The 24321-nt window shown below is 39.2% G+C and overlaps 1 protein-coding gene across 2 annotated transcripts in view; it reads right to left on the bottom strand.

The window, feature by feature from the left end:
• Positions 1 to 24082, bottom strand: part of RABEP1 (rabaptin, RAB GTPase binding effector protein 1) — a 104213-nt gene extending 80131 nt beyond the window's left edge. Inside the window, exon 1 of one of the 2 annotated variants that reach the window (XM_058559992.1) lies at positions 23882 to 24082. In XM_058559992.1, coding sequence (XP_058415975.1) covers positions 23882 to 23915 — 34 coding nt within the window. In that variant the 5' untranslated portion in view covers positions 23916 to 24082. The remainder of the gene's footprint in view (positions 1 to 23881) is intronic. The other variant, XM_058559990.1, reaches the window with a different exon arrangement.
• Between the last annotated feature and the right edge of the window lie 239 nt (positions 24083 to 24321).

Genomic DNA, 24321 nt, shown 5'->3' with positions numbered 1-24321 from the left:
GACAGATCCCAGGGACAGTCCTGGAGGGACTGTCTACAAATCCCTGAGGGACAGTCTACAAAATACCTGACCAGTACTTCTCAAAACCAGCAAGGCCATCAAAAATAAAGTCAGAGAAACTGTCACAGTCTAGAGGAGCCTAAGGAGTCACGGTGACTAAATGTAATGTGGTATCCAGACAGGATCTAGGAACAGAAAAAAGACATTAAGAAAAAGCTAGGGAAATCTGAATAAACTATGGACTTCAGTTAGGAATAATGGATCAGTATTAGCTCATTAATTTTGACAAGTGTACCATACTAATATATGACGTTATTAAAGGAGAAACTGGATGTGCAATATATGAAAACTCTGTACTATCTTCCCAACTTATCTGTAAGTCTAACACTATTTTAAAATAAAGGTTTTCTTTAAAAAGGCTCTTGGTTAAACTTTGAATCGTTTTCAAATCCAAATAAAATGAATATATCTTTATTAAATCTGTAACCAGAGGTCTGGCACTGTTGACCACCCAGGAAAGAGCAAATATCCCTCCTACACACCATCATCACTACACTGTCCCCCCTCCAAAAAACGCTTCAAGCTTAAATGAAACGAAAACCCATGTATTTGAAGGCTTAGCTGAAGAGTAGACTTCCCTTCCCATCTGACTTAATATTATACTCTCAAAGACCCAATTTTATCTCCTAATAACACTTACTTTTGCTTAGACCCAGGGAACAAAGGATACAGAAAAAGTAGAGTTTAGAGATGAGTGCAGACAGTAGGTTGAAAAGTCCCGTAAGTGAAAAACAGACCTCACTGCAATGACTGGGTCACAAGGAGACAAAAATAAAACAATGACTAGAACTGAACTGGAATTCGGTACCATTTAATATACAGACAGTCCCCGACTTACAAGGGTTTGACTTACAATTTTTCGACTTTACAAGGGTGCAAAAGCAATACACATTCAGTAGAAACTGTACTTCGAATTTTGAATCTTTTCCCAGGCTAGCGATATGTGGTATGATACACTGGTGATGCTGGGCAGCGACAGCGAGCTGCAGCTCCAGACAGCCACGCGATCACGAGGGTGAGCAACCAATACATTTACAACCACTCTGTTTTTCACTTTCAGTACAGTCTTCAATAAATTACACGAGATAGTCAACACTTTATCATAAAATAGGCTTTGTGTTAGATGATTCTGCCCAACTGGAGGCTAATGTAAGTGTTCTGAGCATGTTTAATGTAGACTAGACTAAGCTACAATGTTTGACGTTCGGTAGGTTAGGTGTATTAAATGCATTTTCAACTTAACAATATTTTCAACTTACAATGGGTTTATTGGGAGGTAACACCATCATAAGTCAAGGAAGACCTGTAAAGGCAAACAAATCTAATTTTAAAGACTTCAGCATGGGCCGGCCCCGTGGTTTAGCGGTTAAGGGCGCGTGCTCTGCTGCTGGCGGCCCGGGTTCGGATCCCGGGCGCGCACCGATGCACCGCTTCTCCGGCCATGCTGAGGCTGTGTCCCACATACAGCAACTAGAAGGATGTGCAACTATGACATACAGCTATCTACTGGGGCTTTGGGGGAAAATAAATAAATAAATAAAATTAAAAAAAAAAAAAGACTTCAGCAGCACTGGGGAAGTCACCAGCTTACAGCTCAACCCCAAAACTAAGGCTCATAATAAGCCATCGACAAAAGACTCAATGATATCCAGTGTACTCTGTTTAAGGAAGGAGGGTAAAGTGTAATTTACCTCAGAAAAATTGCTAAGAAAAAACATGCTACATTCCTAGCACCCAGAATGTAGTCTCTAAATACCATTTCTCACTAAAAGAAACCAGGGCTCCTTGGAAAAAACTGCTGATTCCAGGCTTGGGCGGGAAGTATATAACATAGACCTGGAACATCTTGGCATCTATTGGGGTTGTATCAAAGGACTTAGGAGTCAACTGAGAAGATACACTGGCCAAAAATGAGATAATCTGAACTACACTGTGGTAGGCTGAACCATCCCTCCCTCTCAAGATATATTCAATTCCTAATCCCCAGAACCTGTAAATATTACCTTATCTGGCAAAAGATGTGATTAAGTTAAGGATCTTGAGGAGTTTATCCTGCATTATCCAGTAGGCCACAAATGTAATCACATGTACCGTTATAAGAAAGGAATAGGAGTTTTGACACAGACACACAGAGGATTATGTAATGTGACAACAGAGGCAGAGAATGGATTGATGTAGCCAAGAAATGCCAGCAGCCACCAGAAGCTAGAAGAGACAAGGAACAGATGCTCCCCTAGAGCCTCTGGAAGGAGCACAACCCTGCTGACAGTTTAATTTCAGCCCAGTGATACTGAATGTGGACTTCTGGCCTCCTCAACTATGGAAGAATAAATTTCTGTTGTTTTAAGCTACCCAGTTTGTGGTAATTCGTTGGAGCAGCCATAGTAAACGAACACAATCAGTAAAAATAACTACAATGAAGTAAATCACACATATACATTTAAATCCATGTGTTCTTGATGATATACCAAAAAAACAAAACAAAACAAAGCAAAACCTGATTGCTCTCCTTTGAAGAATTCTAGGCAACCAACTCATTATTTTGAAAACTGGTAAAGGGAAAAAAGAATCAAGCATTTATTCTCCAATTCCTACACCAACTACACTTTAAGGTAGCAAAATATATGAGGATAATTTTTCTTTTTAGAAGTATTCCTGCTAATAAACTACTATTTTACAAACCCTAATGAATGGAGAGATCTAGATAATGATCATCAATGGTCCTAACATCTCAAAAAGAGAGACAACCAGACATTATGTGTTTCCTGATGGACGTACATACTACCACTTTGAAATATTCTTTAAATAAGAAAAACCACCACAAAAAACATAACACACAACAAAAATCACAAAACAAAAAGCTTGGATTTGATCATGACTTTAGATCTAACTTCCAATTTAAAGGAAACACAGAAGGCAGAACAACATGGAGAGTACCACCATATGGATGCAATTAGAAAATTCCAGGTATGAACATTCTACAGGATAAATTTCTTCAACAAATAAATTACAAGGGAAAAAAAGAGGACATGTAAACCAAATTTAAGGATGGCTCTTATTTTGGATCCTGATTTTAACAAACTCAATTTTCAGAGTTGAGAAAACTAGGGAAATTTCAATGCTGACTGGATATTTGGTGATATTAAATAATTATTAACTGTTTTTAGGTGTTACAATAGTATTGTGGCTAAGTTTACATATACAGGCAAACCTCAGAGTTATTGCAAACCTCAGACCACCACAATAAAGTGAATATTGCAATAAAGCGAGTCACACAGATTTTTTGGTTTCCCAGTGCATATAAAAGTTACACTATATTGTAGTCTATTAAGTATGCAACAGCATTATGTACTTAAAAAAAGTACAATTTAAAAAATACTTTATTGCTAAAAAATGCTAAACATTATCTGAGTCTTCAGCAAGTCATAATCTTTTTGCTGGTGGAGGGTCTCACCCTGATGTTGATGGCTGCTGACTGATCAGGGTGGTGGCTGCTGAAGGATGGGGTGGCTGTAGCAAGTTCTTAAAACAGGACAACAATGAAGTCTGTTGCATGGACTGACTCTTCCTTTCACAAATGACTTCTCTGTAGCATGCAATGCTGTTTGATCACATTTTGCCCACAGCAGAACTTCTTTCAAAATTGGAGCCAATCCTCTCAAATCCTGCCACTCAATGCTTTATCAGCCAAGTTTATGTAATATTCTAAATCCTTGTCATTTCAACAATCTTCACAGCATCTTCACCAGGAGTAGATTCCATCTCCCCAAACCACTTTCTTTGCTAATCCATAAGAAACAACGCCTCATCTGTTAAAGTATTAATCACGAAATTGCAGCAATTCAGTCACATTTCCAGGCTCCATTCTAATTCTAGTCCTCTTGTTATTTCTACCCCATCTGCAGTTACTTCTCCCACTGAAGTTTTGAACCCCTCAAAGTCATCCGTAAGGGCTGGAATCACCTTCCAAACTCCTGTTAATGTTGATATTTTGACCTCTTTCCATGAATCACGAATGTTCTTAATGGCATCTAGAATGGTGAATCCTTTCCAGATGGTTTTCATTTGCCCAGAACCATCAGAAGAATAACTATCTATGGCTGCTACAATCTTACCAAATGTATTTCTTAAATAATAAAACTTGAAATTCAAAATTACTCCATGATCCATGGGCTGCAGAATGGGGAGGGGAGGATGTTGTATTAGTAGGCACGAAAACAACATTAATCTCATTGTACATCTTCCATCAGAGCTCTTAGGTGGTCAGGTGCATTGTCAATAAGCAGTAATATTATGAAAGAAATCTGTTTTTCTGAGCAGTACATCTCAACAGTGGACTTAAAATATTCAGCAAACCATGTCGTAAACAGGTGTGTTGTCATCCAGGCTTTGTTGTTCCATTACAGAGCACAGGCAGAGTAGATTTAGTGTAATTCTTAACGGTTCTAGGATTTTTGAAATGGTAAATGAGCACTGGCTTCAACTGAAAGTCACCAGCTGCATTAGCCCCTAACAAGCGAGTCAGCCTGTCCTTTGAAGCCAGGCATTGACTTCTCCTTTATAGCTATGGAAGTCCTAGATGGCATCTTCTTCCAATATAAGGCTGTTTCATCTACACTGAAAATCTGTTGCTTAGTGTAGCCACCTTCATTAATTACCTTAGCTAGATCTGGATAACTTGCTGCTTCACCTTGACTTTTATGTTATGGAGACAGCTTCTTTCCTTAAACCTCATGAACCAACCTCTGCTAGCTTCAAATTTTTCTTCTGTAGCTTCCTCACCTCTCTCAGCCTTCATAGAATTGAAGAGAGTTAGGGCCTTGCTCTGGATTAGGCTTTGGCTTAAGGGAATATTGTGTCTCGTTTGATCTTCTATCCAGACCACTAAAACTTTCTCCATATCAGCAATAAAGCTGTTTCACTTTCTTATCATTCATACGCTCACTGGAGTAGCACTTTTAATTTCCTTCAAGAACTTTTCCTTTGCGTTCACAACTTGGCTAAATGGCGCAAGAGTCCTAGCTTTCAGCCTATCTCAGCTTTCGACATGCCTTCCTCACTAAGCTTAATCATTTCTAGCTTTTGATTTAAAGTGAGAGATGTGCATCTCTTCCTTTCACATGGACATTTAAAGGCTGCTGTAGCGTTGTTAACTGGCCTAATTTCAATATTGTTGTGTCTCAGGGAACAGGGAGGCCCGGGGAGAGGAAGCGAGACTGGGGAATGGCCGGTTGGTGGAGCAGTCAGAACACACACAACATTCATCAATTAAGTTCACCACCTTATATGGGCACAGTTCATGGTGCCCCAAAACACCGGCAATAGTAACATCAAAGATCACAGATCACCGTAACAAATACAATAATAATGGAAAAGTTTGAAATATTGCAAGAATTATCAAAATGTGACACGGAGACATGAAGTGAGCAAATGCTGCTGGAAAAATGGCACCAACGGACTTGCTCAATACAGGGTTGCCACAAACCTTCAATTTGTAAAAAACGCTGTATCTGCAACATGTAATAAGAAGCTTGATAAAACAAGGTATGCCTATATACTGTTTCCAAATTAAATGATGTAAGGTCTGAAATCTGCTATTTAAAAATCCAAGAGGAGAAATGGGGAGAGGGTTACAGATGCAACAACACTGGTAATACACTGATAATCATGATGGAAGGCAGTGGGTCTACATACTAATCTTTTTACCTTTTAAGTTTTAAAAGTTCCATATAGGGGCTGGCCTGGTGGCACAGTGGTTAAGTTCACGTGCTCTGCTTTGGCAGTCAGGGTTTGGGGGTTCAGATTCCAGGCATAGACCTACACATTGCTCATCAAGCCATGCTATGGCAGGAATCCCACATACAAAAAATAGAGGAAGACTGGCACTGAGGTTAGCTCAGGGACAATCTTCCTCAAGCAAAAAGAGGAGGATTGGAGGGGGCGGCCCAGTGGCATAGTGGTTAAGTTCCAGCACTCCACTTTGGCAGTCCGGGGTTCACAAGTTCAGATCCCGGGCACAGACCCACGTACTGCTTATCAAGCCATGCTGTGGCAGGAGTCCCACATATAAAGTAGAGGAAGATGGGCACGGATGTTAGACCAGGGCCAATCTTCCTCAGCAAAAAGAGGAGGATTGGCAACAGATATTAGCTCAGGGTTAATCTTACTCACCAAAAAAAAAAGAGAAGAATTGGCAACAGATGTTAGCTCAGGGCCCATCTTCCTCACACACACACAAAAAGTTCCATATAAAGGACTCTAAAGTTCATTTTTAAAAAAATCTTGCCATTTCTGTGCTTGAGGGCTTAAGTCTAAATTAATCAGAAAACAATATAGCCATAAAACATCATTTCTCCACCACTCCACATAAAGGGGCATTATACATATTCACACATATAATTCACAATGGAGAACTATTAATAAAAAATTTATTATTTCTGGTTATTACCAATTCTTTTAATATAAAATGATAACTGGTTTAGAACATTCTGAAGATTTTTTATCATTTATGGGGGAAAAACTCAAGCCTAACGCAACATAAGATACCTCTTAGAACCATGTTTGATTATACTGTAAAACAAATCAAATTCCCTATGTACACACTGTCCTTCATTTTAACACAGAAAATCTTAAATGTAAATATAACTTCTTATCTCCCTAAACTTGTGTTATAAAAAGGCTATAATATAGCTACAAAATTAACATTAGGAGTTACTTAAGAAAAGTTCTTCATAAATAATAAAAACACAAGGGTTATATTTTATTTATAAGGAAAGTTGAATGTATTATTTATGAGCTTTTCAGAAATATCAAGGTCATACCTAGAGAGGGATAAGAATTTTGATAAATAGTTATCCTACCTACATATGGATAAAGAAGATTGTCTCTGGAAGGGGACATGAGAAACCAACAGGTAAAAAATTTCAAGGAGAGAGCACTGATGTTAATATTGGGGGAGGAGTCTCAAAGCTAGAAAAAATGAAATAATAACAAGAGCTAACAATTAAGTATCGTCTATTTATCAGGTATTATATGTGAAACAGTATTGCATAATAGTTGAGAGCACAAGCTCTGGAATTAAATTAGGGTTTGAATCCCAGCTCTATCACTTATCAAGTGATTCCCTCTTTCCAAGTGTAAAAATGGGGACTAGAATAGTACCACCTTCCAGGGTTGTGGTAAGGATTAAATGATCCATATGTAGCTCTTCACGGAGTATTAGGCAAGTTATTTTATACACTGGCTTACAGAATTTTCACAACAAACCAAAAATCAGGCATTATCATCCCCAGTTATAGATGACAAAATATTCTGAGATATTAAGTTATCCACCTTAGCTTGTTACACAGCTAATAAGTGGCAGAGCTGGATTCAAACCCTGATCTACCTGGCTCCAAGGCCTAGGAAGACTTCCCTGTGATTATAAGTATTTAATAGAGGAGACAAGAGATTTATGCATCATACGAGCAGGAGTTATAAACAGGTGTGATACCATCTCCTAGGGGTGTTCTTTTATTTAGTCACACTGTTCATTTACACATTGGAACACATACTGCACACTTAATTATAAATTATTTTCCTTTATAGTAAGGGCATTATACTGTTAGTTTTTTTTTAAGTGGTGTGTATAATTTTATATCAGAATAGAAAAGGGGCATTCTTAAGCACTTTGTTATAAACCAGTGGTTCTCAACAGGGGGTGATTTTGCTCCCCAGGGGACACTTGGCAATGTCTGGAGATATTTTTGGTTGTCACAACTTGCGGGGGGGGGGACTGACATCTAGTGGGTAGAGCCCAGAGATGCTGCTAAACATTCTACAATGTATAGGACAGCCCTCCACAACAAAGAATTATCCAGCTCAAAATGTCAATTGTGACAAGGGTGAGAAACCTGTTATAAACTGATAGAGTTAAGAACTTCTGATATAGAATGACAGACTAGAAGATAGGTAAAAAGTCCCTTCCAATCCTAAAATTCTCAGATTCATCTAGACCAAATCTATAATTCCTAAAGCTCTGCAATAGCTTTCTCAAATGCTCATTTAGCATCTGCTTAGGTACCTAGGTACTTTTCAATACTCTCAATCTCACAAAAATGAAGCCTGATTTAAATATTAAAGAAATACAGGAAAGCTACAGCAGTCTTATCAAACCATGCAAACACTGCATCTAAAATATTCATGGGTATTTTTCGGTCAAAGTTTAAAAAAAAATTTTTTTAACAGAGGAAGACAGTGCAGAAGGAAATGATTTGATTTCTTGTTCCAAATTCAACCAGATCACTCAACAATAGTCAAACAAAAAGAGTTTCACTTTCATATAACCAAACAAGAAATATTCTGGTTATGGGAATAAAGAAAAAGGGCTTAATCCACAAGTGTCTTCCGTACAATCTTTAAGGCTCTTGCAGGAGTAAACATGGCCCACAGGTACGTAATGTTTCCACTAATTGTACAGTCAAATCAGGTGATGGGGGTAGCAATGCCCACATTAATCACCCCCAATCCCATAACTTACTCTCCTTTGATCACTTTGCCAAACTGACTCAAATTTATGGCAACAAAATTTGACACACACACATACATGAAACACTAGACTTGCTGGAGGAATGTCCTTGTATAAAAAGCTCTTAATGATCAGTAAAAAGACAAATATTATTTAATGGTTAAAGGATAAAGATAGATCACTTGCAAAAGAACTCCAAATGCCAATAGAAATCAAAGGAATGCAAATCTAAACAAGACTTTTTGCTCACCAAACGAGCCAACATTTTTGTGGATTTCTTTTTTTTAATTAAAGAGAACACTACCTAGTGCTGGCATGCTCATACACTGCTGATGGGAGCACAAAGTACTACAATCTTAAAAAATGGTGTATTAATGTTCTTATTTTCTATATTTTATGATGCTTTGACATCACGGGGCTCTACTGGACAGGGAGAGATCGCCCCTCCAAGGGCTAGCTAACTCCTAGAGATAACAACTCACCCAGGAACATGGCTGTCATATGCAAACCAACCAATCTCAAGTCCATATTCCAACCACCTCTTTTATCCAACTCTCACACACCAAGCCAATATTTCCCCTGCCCTAAATCAACCCAGGGCCAGGGTGTTAGATAACTAGAGGTATTAGACAACTAGAGACCACTCCTATAGACCAGAGCCCACCAACATTATTCAAACCATCCAATCCTAAACTTGCCTACTCTGCCCCACCTATTCCTTCCTTCTCACCAAAACCACAATAAAGGCTCTGGGCCATGCTCTCCCTGAACCCCATCTGCCTCCTAACTGACCCTGGTACTTCTCCACGTGGCCCTGCATGGCATGGCACGCCCACCACTCTTGGGAACTATAAGTAACAAACTCTTCTTTCAAAGGCAATTGTCTCTGTGCCTGTCACCTTAAACAAATCCAGGGTATATTTCAAGACAGATGACTGTAGTAATCAATAGCAAAAGCCTTAAAATTTTGTATATTCTTTAACAAACTAATTTCACAGCCAAGAATTTATCCTACAGAAGTAATCATGGATATGCGTAAAGATTTAATCGCAAGAATGCTGACTGTAGCATCAGTTAAAATTTCAGAAACAAGCCAATGTCTAACAATAGAAAAGTGACAAAAAAATTATGAAATATCTATACAAGTTTTAAGACGAAATTTGAAAGAGAAGACAATAAATTTATCAAATCTGCAGGGAATAAACATTTCCTATACTATTTAAAATGTCCTCAGCATAATAAAAAATGGAATGTTTCCCAATCTATTTTACCAGGCTAGTATAATCAGGACACCAAAATTCAAGGTAGTATCAAATGGAAAACTATGAATATAATTGCAAAACAAATTTAAAACATTAGCAAATCAAATCTAGCTACACACTAGAAGAACAATCAATCACAACCAAGTTGAGTTTATCCCAAGTATACAAAATCTGCCCAACATTAGGAAATCCATGAAGATTATCAATTTTGTTAAACAGATCAAAAAGACTGGAAATAATCTCAGTGAATTACAAAGAAAAGAAAAAAAGTAAAGCAATTAAAGAGGAAATAGCTATGGGAAACAAAGACTGTCCAATATAAGGATGATCCATGCGCCTAAAGTAGAGAATTCAACAAACAGAACTAAGAAAATACTAAAAGAAAACAAACAAAAAAGAAAATACTAAAAGATTTAAAGGAATAAATATTCCTCAAAGGAAATCAGAATTAAATCTGCAAGAAAAATAACAATAAAGATGTGAGCAAACAGGCCCACAGAGGAAGAAAGTAGAAAACAGAAGAAACTTGGACCTTGGAAATCCTTGAGCAGTTGAACCAGCCTTGGAGTGCTTTACTTCTGAACTTGTTACACCCACAAAACTGAATCCTTCACTTGTTTAAGCCACTAGAGGTTGGATTTCCAATGATTCTGAGACAGAAGTATTCCTGATACAAAAGAACACATCAGAACGTAAATGTATCAAAAGTATCAAAATTTAAATGTATATAACCTTTGAAACAACTAGTAAGATTTATCCAGGGGAAGTATCTGCACAAATATTTAGAGATATATGTATCAGGATGTTTACGACAGCATTATTTGTAATGGTAAAAAAATTTTAAACTTAAATATTTACCAAGAGAGAATCAATTAAACATATTATGGAAGCCACACAATGGAATCCTATGCAGTAATTAAAAGTAACATTTATTATTTAATCATACATCACGAACATTTCTTCATTTAAGTGGAAACAGCATCCTATACAAGTACTACAATTTTTTATCAAAGGTTTAAGAGATTTTTTCATATGTTATATACATATGAAAATGCCGGAAATACACCAAAATGTTAATGGAAATTATCTTTGGGTAATTACTGTTTTATTTGTTATGCTCTTCTGCATTTTCTGAATTGTTTCCAATCGGCAATAAAATTCTTATCTAAAATTATAAAAATTATTTGGGGGCCAGCCCAGTGACCTAGTGGTTAAGTCTGTGCACTATGCTTCAGCGGTCCGGGGTACGCGGGTTTGGATCCCAGGCGCGGACCTACGCGCCGCTTATCAAACCATGCTGTGGCAGGCATCCCACAGATAAAGTAGAGGAAGATGGGCACGGATGTTAGCCCAGGGCCAATCTTCTTCAGAAAAAGAGGAGGATTGGCAACAGATGTTAGCTCAGGGCTAATCTTCCTCACCAAAATAATAACAATAATAATAATTGTTTGTGGAAAGAAAATTAATGTCTCAAATACAAGATGCAGAAGACCTAACTTGACAAACAGCTCATATAGAAACAACTTAAGAATTCAAATTATATTTTAAAAAATTGGCCAACTATTTAGAAAAAAAATTTTAACACAAAACAAAGAAAGCATAAGTGGATATCTAATTGATATTGAGATAGAGTAGGTCTTTGAAAGTACCAAAACATTATCAAGTTTGTTCAAATGAAATCTTAGACTTCTCTACACAATAAACTACCAAAAGCCAAAATAAAACAAAGGACAAACTTGGAAAATATCTGTAACAAATAAGAGACAAGGCCAATATCTATGAAATAAAGATATTTATAAATTAATAAGAAAATGGCAAAGGACATGAAGAGGCAATGCACAAAGAAAGAAAACAAATGTTTTAAAGGCCAATCACACTAAAAATGCAACTCAAAACAGCAATAAGATACCATTTTTGCCTATTTTACTTCTAAACTTGTTACACACACAAAACTGAATCCTTTACTTGTTTAAGCCACTAGGGGTTGGCAAGAAAATTTTAAGTCTATACTTAATCTTAACAAGGGTAAGGTGACACTAACAGACATCAGAACAGAACTAACAGTAGAAATGTAAACAAGAACTAGATTTCTGGAAAGCAATCTGGCTTTATATCAAAACCTCATACTTTTTGTTTTTTGTGGGGTTTTTTTTTTTTTTTTTGGTGAGGAAGATTGGCCATTGTCAATCTTCCTCTTTTTGCTGAGGAAGATTGGCCTTGAGCTAACATCTGTGTGCATCTTCCTCCATTTTTTGTATGTGGGACACCACCACAGCACGGCCTGACAAGCAGTGCACAAGTCTGCACCCAGGATCTGAACCCGAGAACCCCAGGCCACCAAAGCAGAGCGTGCAAACTTAACCACTACACCATTGGGCTGGCCCCAAAACCTCATACTTTTCGATCCAGAACTCTCTAGGAAATAATCAAAAATGACATCAAAGATTAATGTCCAAAGATGTCTCCTGTAGAATTATTTATTAATAACAAGATCTTACAAATAATCAAATAGGCAGTAATAGCAAACTAATTGTTGATACATCCAGATGATAAATTACAGACTTTTAATACCATTCTTTTTTGAAAAACAACTTACAACACAGGGAAATTTCACATCAGAATTAAAAATAGCACAATACAAAACCACATGTGCAATATGATCAAATGCTTTAAAATTTTATTTGTAGATATAAAACATAACCAGAAATACACTAAAATGACAAAATCCTCTGAAGGATGGAATTACAGGTAAGTCCAGTTTTCTTTACACTTCCTTTGTACTTTATGATCAAAAAAGAAATGTGGGGTTTTAATTTTGCCCTTTTTTTAATGATTTGAGAGTTTACTTAACTAAACCTGACCTGAGAGATAATAGGTGGAATGAAAATAGTCATGGAAACCTGGATCCTGGGCAAGTTACTAAACTTTTATTTCCTCAATTGTGAAATAGGGATAATATCCCCCTTAAAGAATTTGGAGGATTAAATAATATAATTAATTCATTTAAAGTGCCACTAGTGGGGGCCGGCCCCGTGGCTTAGCGGTTAAGTGCATGCGCTCCGCTGCTGGCGGCCCGGGGTTCGGATCCTGGATGCGCACCGACACACCGCTTCTCCAGCCATGCTGAGGCCACGTCCCACATACAGCAACTAGAAGGATATGCAACTATGACATACAACTATCTACTGGGGCTTTGGGGAAAAAAAAAAGAGGAGGATTGGCAATAGATGTTAGCTCAGAGACAGTCTTCCTCAGCAAAAAGAGGAGGATTGGCGTGGATGTTAGCTCAGGGCTGATCTTCCTCACAAAAAAATAAAAAAAACAAATAAATAAAGTGCCACTAGGCACTTTAATTGTAAAGATGTTTCTTAAAGATATATGTTCTCAGGGCCAGCCCCATGGTGTAGTGGTTGGGTTCGGCATGCTCCACTTCAGCAGCCCAGGTTTGGATCCCAGGCACAGACCAACTGCTCGTCGGCCATGCTGTGGCGGCAACCCACATACAAAATAGAGGAACAGTGGCACAGATGTTAGGTCAGGGCTAATCTTCCTCAAGCGAAAAAAAAGAGGAAGACTGGCAACAGATGTTAGCTCAGGGCGAATCTTCCTCAGCAAAAAAAAAAAAAAAAGAGATACATGTTCTTCTTAGTTTATAAACTCGATCAATGAGATTTTTTTTGAGGCCTTTTTTTTGGGGGGGTGGGGACACGGTGGGCAGACAATGTGATCATTCCAAATTTTATCTGAATGAATAGATACCTAAGAAAATTCTAGAAAATGAATAATGAAGGGTGCCTGGCTCTTTAAAATAAAGCATTAGAAAGTAGAAAGGAACAGTAATTGTAACTATGTAGTATGACACCCAGAATAGATAAATCAACTGAACAAAATACAATCCAGAAATGGACTCAAGTATTCCTGGATATTTAGCATATAATAAATGGTGGCATTTCAAAAATCAATGGAGAAAAATGGGTTAATCACTACATAGTGCAAGAATATCTGGCTAGCCATTTGAAAACAAACAGTAAAAGCTGGATTCCTATCTCAGTCCTTACATCAAAATAAATCCCAAAGTGATCAAATATTTAAAAGTAAATACTAGACGATAACAAAGAGGGAGAAGTAAATCTAGAAGCCATAAAGGAAAAAAACTGATAAATCACATACAAATTAAAATACATACGCCAAGGGCCGGCCCCGTGGCTTGGCGGTTAAGTGCGTGCACTCCGCTACTGGCGGCCAGGGTTTGGATCCCGGGCGTGCACCGACGCACCACTCCTCTGGCCATGCTGAGGCTGCATCCCTCATACAGCAACTGGAAGGATGTGCAACTATGACATATAACTATCTACTGGGGCTTTGGGGGAAAAATAAATAAATAAAATTATTAAAAAAAAATACATACGCCAAAACATCTCAAAACTAAAGCAAATAAGCTGGGGGAAATTTTTGCCACACATATAACAAAGAGATCAACTTCCCTACATGCAAACAACTTAATTTGTTAAATAAGGAGCTATAAGCCCTCATATCCTGATGGTGAGCCTGTAAATTGTCAAATCTTTTTGGAAGAGAATTTGGCATTTGCCATTAAATTTTTAAATATGCACATTCTTTGACTCAGTAATTCCTGTTCAAGGAATTTATCCCACAAAAACACTCACATGAGTATGCAAAGATATGTACAAGGATATTTACTGCAGCATTATTGTAATGGCACAAATATTCGTCAATTAGGACTTTTAAAAACTATAGTGCATTTATATTATGCAGCCACAAAAAGGAAAAATTTCAAAAATGATGCATTATCTATCAAATTAAGAAAACAAAAATCAAGAAATGGAAGCTTGAGAACAGCATATATTGCATGACTCCACTTTTAAATCATCAGAATACATACTTTTTTAAAAACTGGAAAAATACATACCAGGCATTTACCAATGTTTATCTCTGAGGGGTGAGCTTATGAGCTTATATGGACTTTTCCTTTCACATTATACATTTTTTACCACAAGTATTTATTATTTTTTTATAATTACTTATTATTTTTGATGCAACAAAAAGTTTTAATTAAGAAATTTATTGGGCCGGCCCCGTGGCTTAGCGGTTAAGTGCGCGCGCTCCGCTACTGGCGGCCCGGGTTCGGATCCCGGGCGCGCACCAATGCACGGCTTCTCCGGCCATGCTGAGGCCGCGTCCCACATACAGCAACTAGAAGGATGTGCAGCTATGACATACAACTATCTACTGAGGCTTTGGGGGGAAATAAAATAAATAAATAAAATCTTTAAAAAAACAAAGAAATTTATTAACACACAGTATTAAAGAATAGACAAATACACCAATGGAATAGAGAGCCCAGAAATAGATCCACACAAATAGAGTCAACTGATCTGTGACAAAAAGGAAAGGCAAGTCAATGGAGAAAGGATAGTGATTTCAATAAATGATGGCACTGGAACAATTAGATATCCACATGCAAAAAAAAAAAAAATGAATTTACACATAGACTTGACACTCTTCACAAAAACTAACTCAAAATGACTCACAGACCTAAATGTAAAATGCAAAACTATAAAACTCCTAGAGCAAAACATAGGAGAAAATCTGGATGATCATGTATGGCAATGACTTTTTAGATACAACACCAATGGTACAATCCATGAAAAAAATAATTGATAAGTGGATTTCATTAAAAGTAAGAACTTCCGTTTTGCAAAAGACAGTGCTCAAGGGACTGAGAAGACAAGCCACAGACTTGGAGAAAATACTTGCAAAAGACATATCTAATAAATGACTTAACCAAAATATAAGAAGAACTCTTAAAACTAAACAAGAAAATGAACAACCTGATTAAAAGATGGGCAAAAATTCTGAACGAAAGAAGATATGTGGATGGCAAATGAGCATATGGAAAGTTGCTCAACATCATCTATCATTAGGGAATCGCAAATTAAAATGAGATACCACTACACACCTACTAGAATGGCTAAAATCCAAAACACAGACAACAACAAACGCTAACGAGGAAATGGAGCAACAGGAATTCTCATTCATTGTTAGTGGGAATGAAAAATGGTACAGCCACTTTAACATATTCTTACCACATGATCCAGCAACCACACTCCTTGATATTTACCCAAATGAGTTGAAAACTTACATCCACACAAAAATCTGCATGATAGAAGCTTTATTCATAATTGCCAAAACTTGGAAGCAACCACGTCCCTCAACAGGTGAGTGGATAAATTGGTACATCCATACAATGGGATATTAATCAGTGCTAAAAAGAAATGAGCTATCAAACCACAAAAGACATGAAGGAACTTTAAATGCATATTATTTAGTGAAAGAAGCCAATCTGAAAAAGCTACAGGCTGTATGATTCCAACTAGATGACATCCTGGAAAAGGCAAAACAATGGAGAAAGTAAAAAGATCAGTGGTTGCCACGGATTTAGGGAGAAAAAGGCATGAATAGGAGAAACACAGCGGATTTTAAGGGCAGTGAAACTATTCTTTTTTTTTTTTTTTGTGAGCAAGACTAGCCCTGAGCTAACATCCGATGCCAATCCTCCCCTTTTTTTCTCGAGTAAGATTTGCCCTGGGCTAACATCCATGCCCATCTTCCTCTACTTTATATGGGATGCCACCCCAGCATGGCTTAACAAGCGGTGCATCGGTGAACGCCCAGGATCCAAACCTGCGAACCCCAGGCCACTGAAACGAAGCGCGTACACTTAACCACTGGGCCACCGGGCCAGCCCAGTGAAACTATTCTGCACGATACTACAATGGTCAATGGATAAATGTCATTGTACATTTGTCCAAACTCATAGAATGTACAAGACCCAGAGCAAACCCTAATGTAAACAACGGACTTGGGGTGATAATGACGTTTAGGTTCACCAACTATAACAAACGTACCACACTGGTGTGGAATGTTGATGGTGGGGTAGTCTGGCAGTGGAGGGGGTATACAGAAACTCTCTGTACTTTCTGTTCCATTTTGCTGTGAACCTAAAACTGCTCTAAAAAATAAAGTCTATTAATTTTTTTTAAATTGTCTCTACATCTGTATCACCAGCACCTAGCACAGTGCCTGGCCTATAGTAAATGCTCAAAATATAATAATAAAAAAATAGTGCACAGTACAAGGCATATATCTTCTCAATAAATCATAGTTGTCCTTTTATTATGAACTAGTATGACACAGTGAACTAAAACATAAATTGCGGGAATGTTGGTTTACATTAAAAAGAGAGTTGAGGGTCTTGATCAAAAAAGAATGTTTTCGCTGTTCTTTGCACAAGCCACTCTTTGCACAAGTCACACAGATTCTATGTCTGGAATATTTTCGCCAATTTTAGGTGCACCATTTTAAGAGCAGCACTAGCAAACTATATGGTATTAGAACATCTGGCTAGCCTAGCAGAGGAAGCCACAAAGAACAGAGAGGATATAGAACTCTCATATGAGGAACTGCCAAGATGGAAGAAAGCTCTTTAAATAACTGAAGACATTTTGTGTGGAAGAGAAAATAGCCTAATTCTGATTCATTAAAGTGGCCAGAACCCACGGTGTAGAAGTTGTAGCGAAGTGATTTGGGCCCAACAAAATAAATAATTTTCTAATACAGGTACCACAAAAAGTGGAAGTGTTCTAGAAAGACTAGATTTTCATCTGTTAGGAATAAATGCAGAACAAATTTTTGCAACAGATATGGATCTAAACTGTTAATGTGCCTTCTGTAACTCTCTACAGAGGCTTACAAGGTTCACAATAAAATGAAAGAGAGCAGTAGTTTCAGACAGACTCTGCTCTAGAGTAGCTAAGAAAGTTGGGGATATAAGATCTAGATGGGAAGGGTGCGGCAGCAGTAGTTTATTTACAGACAATAAATGTAGCAGAAGTTTAGAGAAAGTAAATATCTCTTGGAGATTAAATGGCAAATTATCAAGTTTGTCTTGATTTTAATAGCCTTAACCAAAGGAATGGCAACCCACCTCATGGTCTGCTCTCCCCACGCCATCAGATTTCCCAGAGTAAGGACCCCATCATATCCTGTGCTTATTACTCTACCAGCCTTTCTCAACCCAGGTTCCATGACAGAATTAAGCTCTAATGCCCAAGATATTTAACATATATCATGAATTAACTTCTCTCCTGTGCATCTAGAATGGTACTGGTTATATCATCTTTTGGATAACTGGGAAAACAGCCCAATCATCTTCTGTGTTCTGTGGTTAAATGAGGAATCCAGGTAAGTATAAACAACTTAATCTACTTGACTGAAACAAAGGTCTCAAAACTACAACCCCCACTGGTAGCCTAGATCGACTGAGAAACAGCATCTACATTCTCAGAATCCTCTTCAATTTCTCTCTGCCTGCACCCCAACCAAATGTTCAGCAAGTTGCTTTTTACCACCACATTATTTCTCACATCTATTATTTCCTCTTCTCCATTCCCACTGACATAAGTTATAACCCCATCATTTCTCTCCTGGACCACAGCAACAGCCTAACCAATCTCCTTAACGAACCATCTGCCTTATGATTACCCTATCCTCTGGATAACTTCCAGAGCAAGCTTCCTATAGCAGTTTGGATCACACTATTATTCCATCAAAACACATAGGCCTAGGCACATCACCCAGAAAAACCCAAACTTCTTAGCTGGCAGCAAAGCTTTCCACCATTCAGGCTCAACCCCCTTTTTCAAACCTGTCTCTAAAGAGGACTCACACTCCCAGGACACCAGATTATTCACACACTACCCTTCAGAGGGCCACAGCTGCACCCTCTCCAACAAAGTCTGGATCTCAGTTCTGGGAGTGGATTCTTGAAGATCTGTTCCTTCTTTGGGTGCTCTGTCTCAGCCCTAGAGGTAGTGGTTGCTCCTTATATCTGCTATTCCTATATTCTTTAGGGTTTTCTTTTTCTGTTAGGTAATCTCCTGTTTAGTTAGTAATTCTTTATATCAAACTTTCCCTGTTTAAAAATAAATAAATTCCAGATGATTTAAAGTACTAAATATAAAGACAAAACTATAAAAGTGTTGAAAATGAGAGGTCTGTTGGTTTTGTTATTGTTTTTTTTTAAATAAACATGGGACTTGGGGAAGTCTTCTTAAGCAAGACAAGAAACCCAGAAACCATAACTTTGAAGAATGGCCAGATATACATAAAAATTAAATCTTTCTGCACAAGAAAAGAAAAACTAAATATATATAACCACTAACTATCAGGGCAGTACAAATTAAAAACCTATCATGTCATCTACTCGCTGAAAACCCTTCAATGGCTTCTTCTACAGCTCTAAGGCTAAAGGCCCACTCAGGCAGCCCATACCTACTTGACACTCCCTCATTCTCTCCACCCAGGCACACTGACCTTTCTTCAGTTCTCTTACTCATCCTGCTTCTTCCAAGAAAGGGACTCCTGCTCACCCACTGGATCTCAGCTCCAGGACCATTTCCTCAGAAACCTTTTCTAGCCTTCCTACATGGGTCCAACTCCTCAATTATAGGCATTCATAGCATTGTGTGCCTCTCACAGTTGCTCAGGCCAAAAACCTCTGAGTGATCCTTGACTCCTCTCTAGCATCCCACATCTAATCTAAATCTTGTTCACCATACCCTCAAAATATAACCTCCACCAATATACCCTGGTCCAAGCCTCATCACCTTTTTTCTGGATTAATGCCTCCCTTGCCTCCCTTTACTCTATTGCCAATCTAGCAGCCAGAGTGATTTTTTAAAACCTAAGTCAGATCACATCGCTCCTTTGCTCAAAACCTTTTCAATGGTTCCCCATAGTGAAAGGCAATTTTTACAATGCTTGGCTATAATGTAAGGCTCAACAAGATCTGCCCCCACCCCATTACCTCCCACCTCAATCCTACTACTCTCCTCTCCCACCTCTCCCCCATAACTTCATTCCAGCCACAGTGACCTCCATGCCATTCCTCAAACATGCCAGACACACTTCTTAAGGCATTTGCAAAAACTGATCCCTGTCTAGCACACTCCTCCTCCAGATATCCTCATAGCTAACTCCTCTCTCTCCTTCAAGTCTTTGCTCAAATGTCATCTTCTCAATAAGGCTACTCGGACCACCCTATTTAAAACCAGCCTATCCCCCTTCCTTTTACTCTGCTCTATTTTTTCTTTTTTCCGTAGCACTTATCACCTGACAATCCCTATCATTTGCTTATGTTTGTTGTTTAGTATCTATTTCTCCCACACTAGGTCAAGGTTATATATTATCTGTATTGTCCACTGATGTATTCCAAATACCTAGAATTGTGCCTGGCAAGCAATACACAGTCATATTTGTTAAACAGTTTTATACTTGTCTGTGAGATTATCTAATTAATGGCCATCTGATTCACTACCTAGGAACAGGGACTGGGTTTGGTTTTGTTCCATCATTGTATTTCCTGCAGCCTAGCATAGGGCTTGGCACAGACTAGGCATGCCAACATTTGTCAAATGAAGAATATCATTTTTTATCCATCAGAAGATACAAATTTAGTATAACTGACATTACCCAGGGCTTGTAAGAGTGTAGGGGAAACCCATCCTCTCATCTACTGTTGACAGGTATGTAAATTGATACCTTTTTGAGCGTAAGCTAGCAATAGCTATTAAAATTTAAACCACTCAGAGCTCAGACTAATTCAGTAGTCTTACAGAAGTGAAAACTGGGCCTGCCCCGTGGCTTAGCGGTTAAGTGTGCGCGCTCCACTGCTGGCAGCCTGGGTTCGGATCCCGGACACACACTGACGCGTCGCTTCTCCGGCCATGCTGAGGCTGTGTCCCACATACAGAAACTAGAAGGACGCACAGCTATGACATACAACTATCTACTGGGGCTTTGGGGGAAAACATAAATAAATAAATAAAATTATAAAAAAAAAAAAAAAAAAAAGAAGTGAAAACAAGAGTACCCAAAAATATGTACAAGGATATCTATTATAGCACTGCTTAGAAAATAATGAAAAAAATGATAGCCATCTACTTGTCCATCAATAGAGAAACAGGCAAATAAATCATGCATGGTACATGCAAGTGACGGAATACTCTTCAACAAGAATGAGGCAGATCTATAACACTGGCCTGGAAAGTAGTCCATGATCTAGTAAACAGACCAGAGGGTCCTGGCATCAGATGGCCTGGATTTGAATCCTAGGTCCCCCCACTTCTAGCTATATAACTCTAGGCACTTTTAACTTCTCTGGGCTTCAGTTTCCTCATCAAAAAAATAGGAACAATAATAATACTATAATAGTACCCACCTCAGTTACATGAAGATTTCCTGAGATAATCCATACAGTGCTTATAGTGCATTACAAGGCCACATAACCATTTACAAGTATATAATTATAGCTAACATTTATTAAGTGAAATAGACAAGTTGCAGACTTATCTATGTAAAGCACGTCCATTTCAGGGGAAAAAGGTAGCATGTCTGTCTAACTGTAGACAAAAGGCAAGGACAGAAAACTTAATAGTGATTAGTTCCGGGAGATGGGAGAAGACATTACTTCTTAATATACACACTTTTAATGGAGGGCTTCTAGAAGACAGTGTTTTTAAATAAAAAATGAAGTAAAATCAGAGCATATGCTTCTAACATATAGTTTAACTTAGAATTTAAAATACTAAAATTTGAAAATTTTTACATTATATATAGTCTTTGAATTCTCAAGGTAAACTAGAATAATCAGGTGAAATTTGTTTGGCTATTAAAATTACCTTTAAACGAGTAAACTAAGATGCACCATCAAAAAAAAACTTTTTCCAAAAATTTACAAAATAAGGAATTAAAGAGAATTAATAAAAATTATTAATTTCATCCTGCTAATTTACACACAAACCAATTCTTTTGTTAATCTACCATATCTCCGTGAAAAACAAAGATGTCAAAAAATGAAAAGAAAACAACATAAAAGACAAGTGCTTCTAAAATGGGATAAAAGCAAGATTAAAGTGAAAAACTAAGCAGTTATCTTTTACCGTCAGTTTGACTCAAAAGAATCCTACAATAGTTTTTTTAAAAAATCAGCAGGGCTAGGAAATTCAAGTGTGCTTAAAGCTAAAGTGGTAAGAAGTGATCCATATTAAGTTCAGCCAAAGAGAACAATTAAATCCCCAAGATGAACTTCTACGATGACACTGACACAAAGCACTCAAATACACCACATTCTCTCTCCTTTTGTAAACAGTAGCTGTAGCTGCTCATTTACTACACTAATGGAAAATAAACACTGCAATCTATGCAAACTAAATCTCATCCCAGAGTCACAGGATTTGAAAAATTGGGAATAAACCTGTACTAAGAATAGCAAGAATACAAGATTTCCTAAAGCTAATTTTTCCTAGCCTCTTTCAAGTGCTTAGTCACTTCTCCCAATTTACAAGGAAGACCATTTCACATCTTGAAAGAGGCAGGGAATTCTGACTCCAGACTGTCATGTCACCTGAGCTGCCCTAGACATTTGTTTCCATACAACTCAAGAGAAGATAGCAGCCAGCTAAGCATACCTACCAATCCAGACCAGAACCAGAAGCCACTGGAGCTTTCTGTACTCTGCCTCTGTCTGCAGTAACAAAGAGGGGTTTGTGGAAAAGCAAAAGTTTTCTTCCCTGATACCAAATGCAAAAGGTGAGAACTAAAAGTATAGCCTAAAAACATCCCTGTTCCCTCTCTTTGAGAACCCCCAGAAATGCCTCTTCTACTGAAACAGAAACAGCAAGCAGATTCTTATACAACTCAAGTGCACGTACTAAACATCTCTCCTTAGGCAACCAACAAAACCTAAAACCAGAAGCTAACAGGCTTTGAGGCCAGCTTCCAAAGAAGCAGCCAGCCTTAAAATCTGATAACATTGTTTCAGGTTCCCCAAAGGCAAGAAAAAAAAGTAAGGTTTTCATGAAAGGTTATTTTAAGAGGTAACCCTAGACAAGGGCAAGTTTTCAAGTACCTACTATGCACCCAGCACCATATTCCAACTTTCCACTCACACTTAAAGATGCTAAGCACACACACTGATTATAGAAATACACCTGAAAAAACTTTCTCAACTAGATACAGTAGTACCTTGCCAAAGACCACACATATTCTCTCCAAACATACCTCCAGGTAGTAAAATCTGGAACGAAGTGGTCAATCTCTGAAGCAGAGTTTAGCCCACTTCCCAGAAGGTCACGAAGGACTCTAACAACCAACTTGGATTATTTAGGATGGGGCTCTTTTTCCTTCCAAGAACGTAAGTGCTACAAAAGACACCTTTCCTTGACCTCAGCAGTCTCAAAAACCATGTTCCTCACTATTCCCAAATCCTCCCATACTACTACTAATCACTTTACATATAAACACGCTGCCATCTTTACAGATAATATATAAAGGCATGAATTAACCTTTTTTTCATGAGCGAGAATACTGAAGTTCAGAGAGGCTAAGAAATTTGCCCCGAGCTTGTTAATGAAGGATCCAGGTCCTTTAGACTCCCAGGCCCCAGCACTTCCCATTAAGCCACACTGCCTCTCAAGGCACGCTACTAAATCCAGTTACTGATCTCAACTAGTTTTATGTCACAAAACTGGGTGCAAAGCGCTCTGTGGCATGGATGAGGGGGGACACACCATCACTACCTAACCAATTTTTTTCTTTAACGAATATAGCACATTCCCGATTTCCATCCTCCCCACGGGCAGAACCCACGTGCCAGTCGCCCCACTACCCACGGCAGCTCCCTCTCCACGTTCCCAGCTTCTGCCTGGTCCCCCGCAGCCTCCCCACGCCCTTCCCTCCGCCTCCCGCCATCGCTGCCGCCCGCGCCTCCCGCCCCCTCCCCAGCGACGGCCGCCCAGGCCCCCGCGCCGCCCTCGCGCGCAGCCGGCGCCGGAACCCGCGCGCTCCCGCCTCCGCCCGGCGGGGTCACCCCCCGGGCCTGCGCGCGCCCTTCTCGCCGCCCGGAGGTTCCCCCGCGACGCCGGCGCCGGGCAGGCCGCGCCCGCGACGCCTGCCATGGTGGGCGCCTCACCGTCAGGCTGAGGAGCCGGGCCCGGCTGCGCCATGGCCAGGCGGCCAGCCTCGGGGAGCGGGGATGGGCGGGGAAGCGGCGTCCCGAGCTCCCACGGGCTCAGCTGGCGGAGGAGGCGTCGACCGAGCCGCCGCCGCCGCCGCCCAGGGAGGAACCGCTAAGGCTGGAGCCGCCGGCGCCGCCACAGCCGCGGGCAGAGACGAACCCGAGCGCCGACCTCCGCCTCCTCATCCTGACAGCGGGAAATAAACAGTGCGCAGGCGCGGGGGGATGGGGCGGCACGTGACGTCGCCCTGAGGGGAGGGGCGGGGCTTCGCGAAGGGAGGAGAGGCTAGAGGAGGAGCGCAGCTGCCTGTCGGCTCTAGGGAGCCGGGGCGAGGTTGACTAGGGGAGGAGGGAGAGGGTTGGGGGAGAGAGGAGGAGGGGCGGCGGGGAAGGCC

The sequence above is a fragment of the Diceros bicornis genome, chromosome 18 (assembly GCF_020826845.1).
Source record: "Diceros bicornis minor isolate mBicDic1 chromosome 18, mDicBic1.mat.cur, whole genome shotgun sequence".
Lineage (NCBI taxonomy): Eukaryota > Metazoa > Chordata > Mammalia > Perissodactyla > Rhinocerotidae > Diceros > Diceros bicornis.
This window is presented reverse-complemented; position numbering and strand designations above follow the sequence as displayed.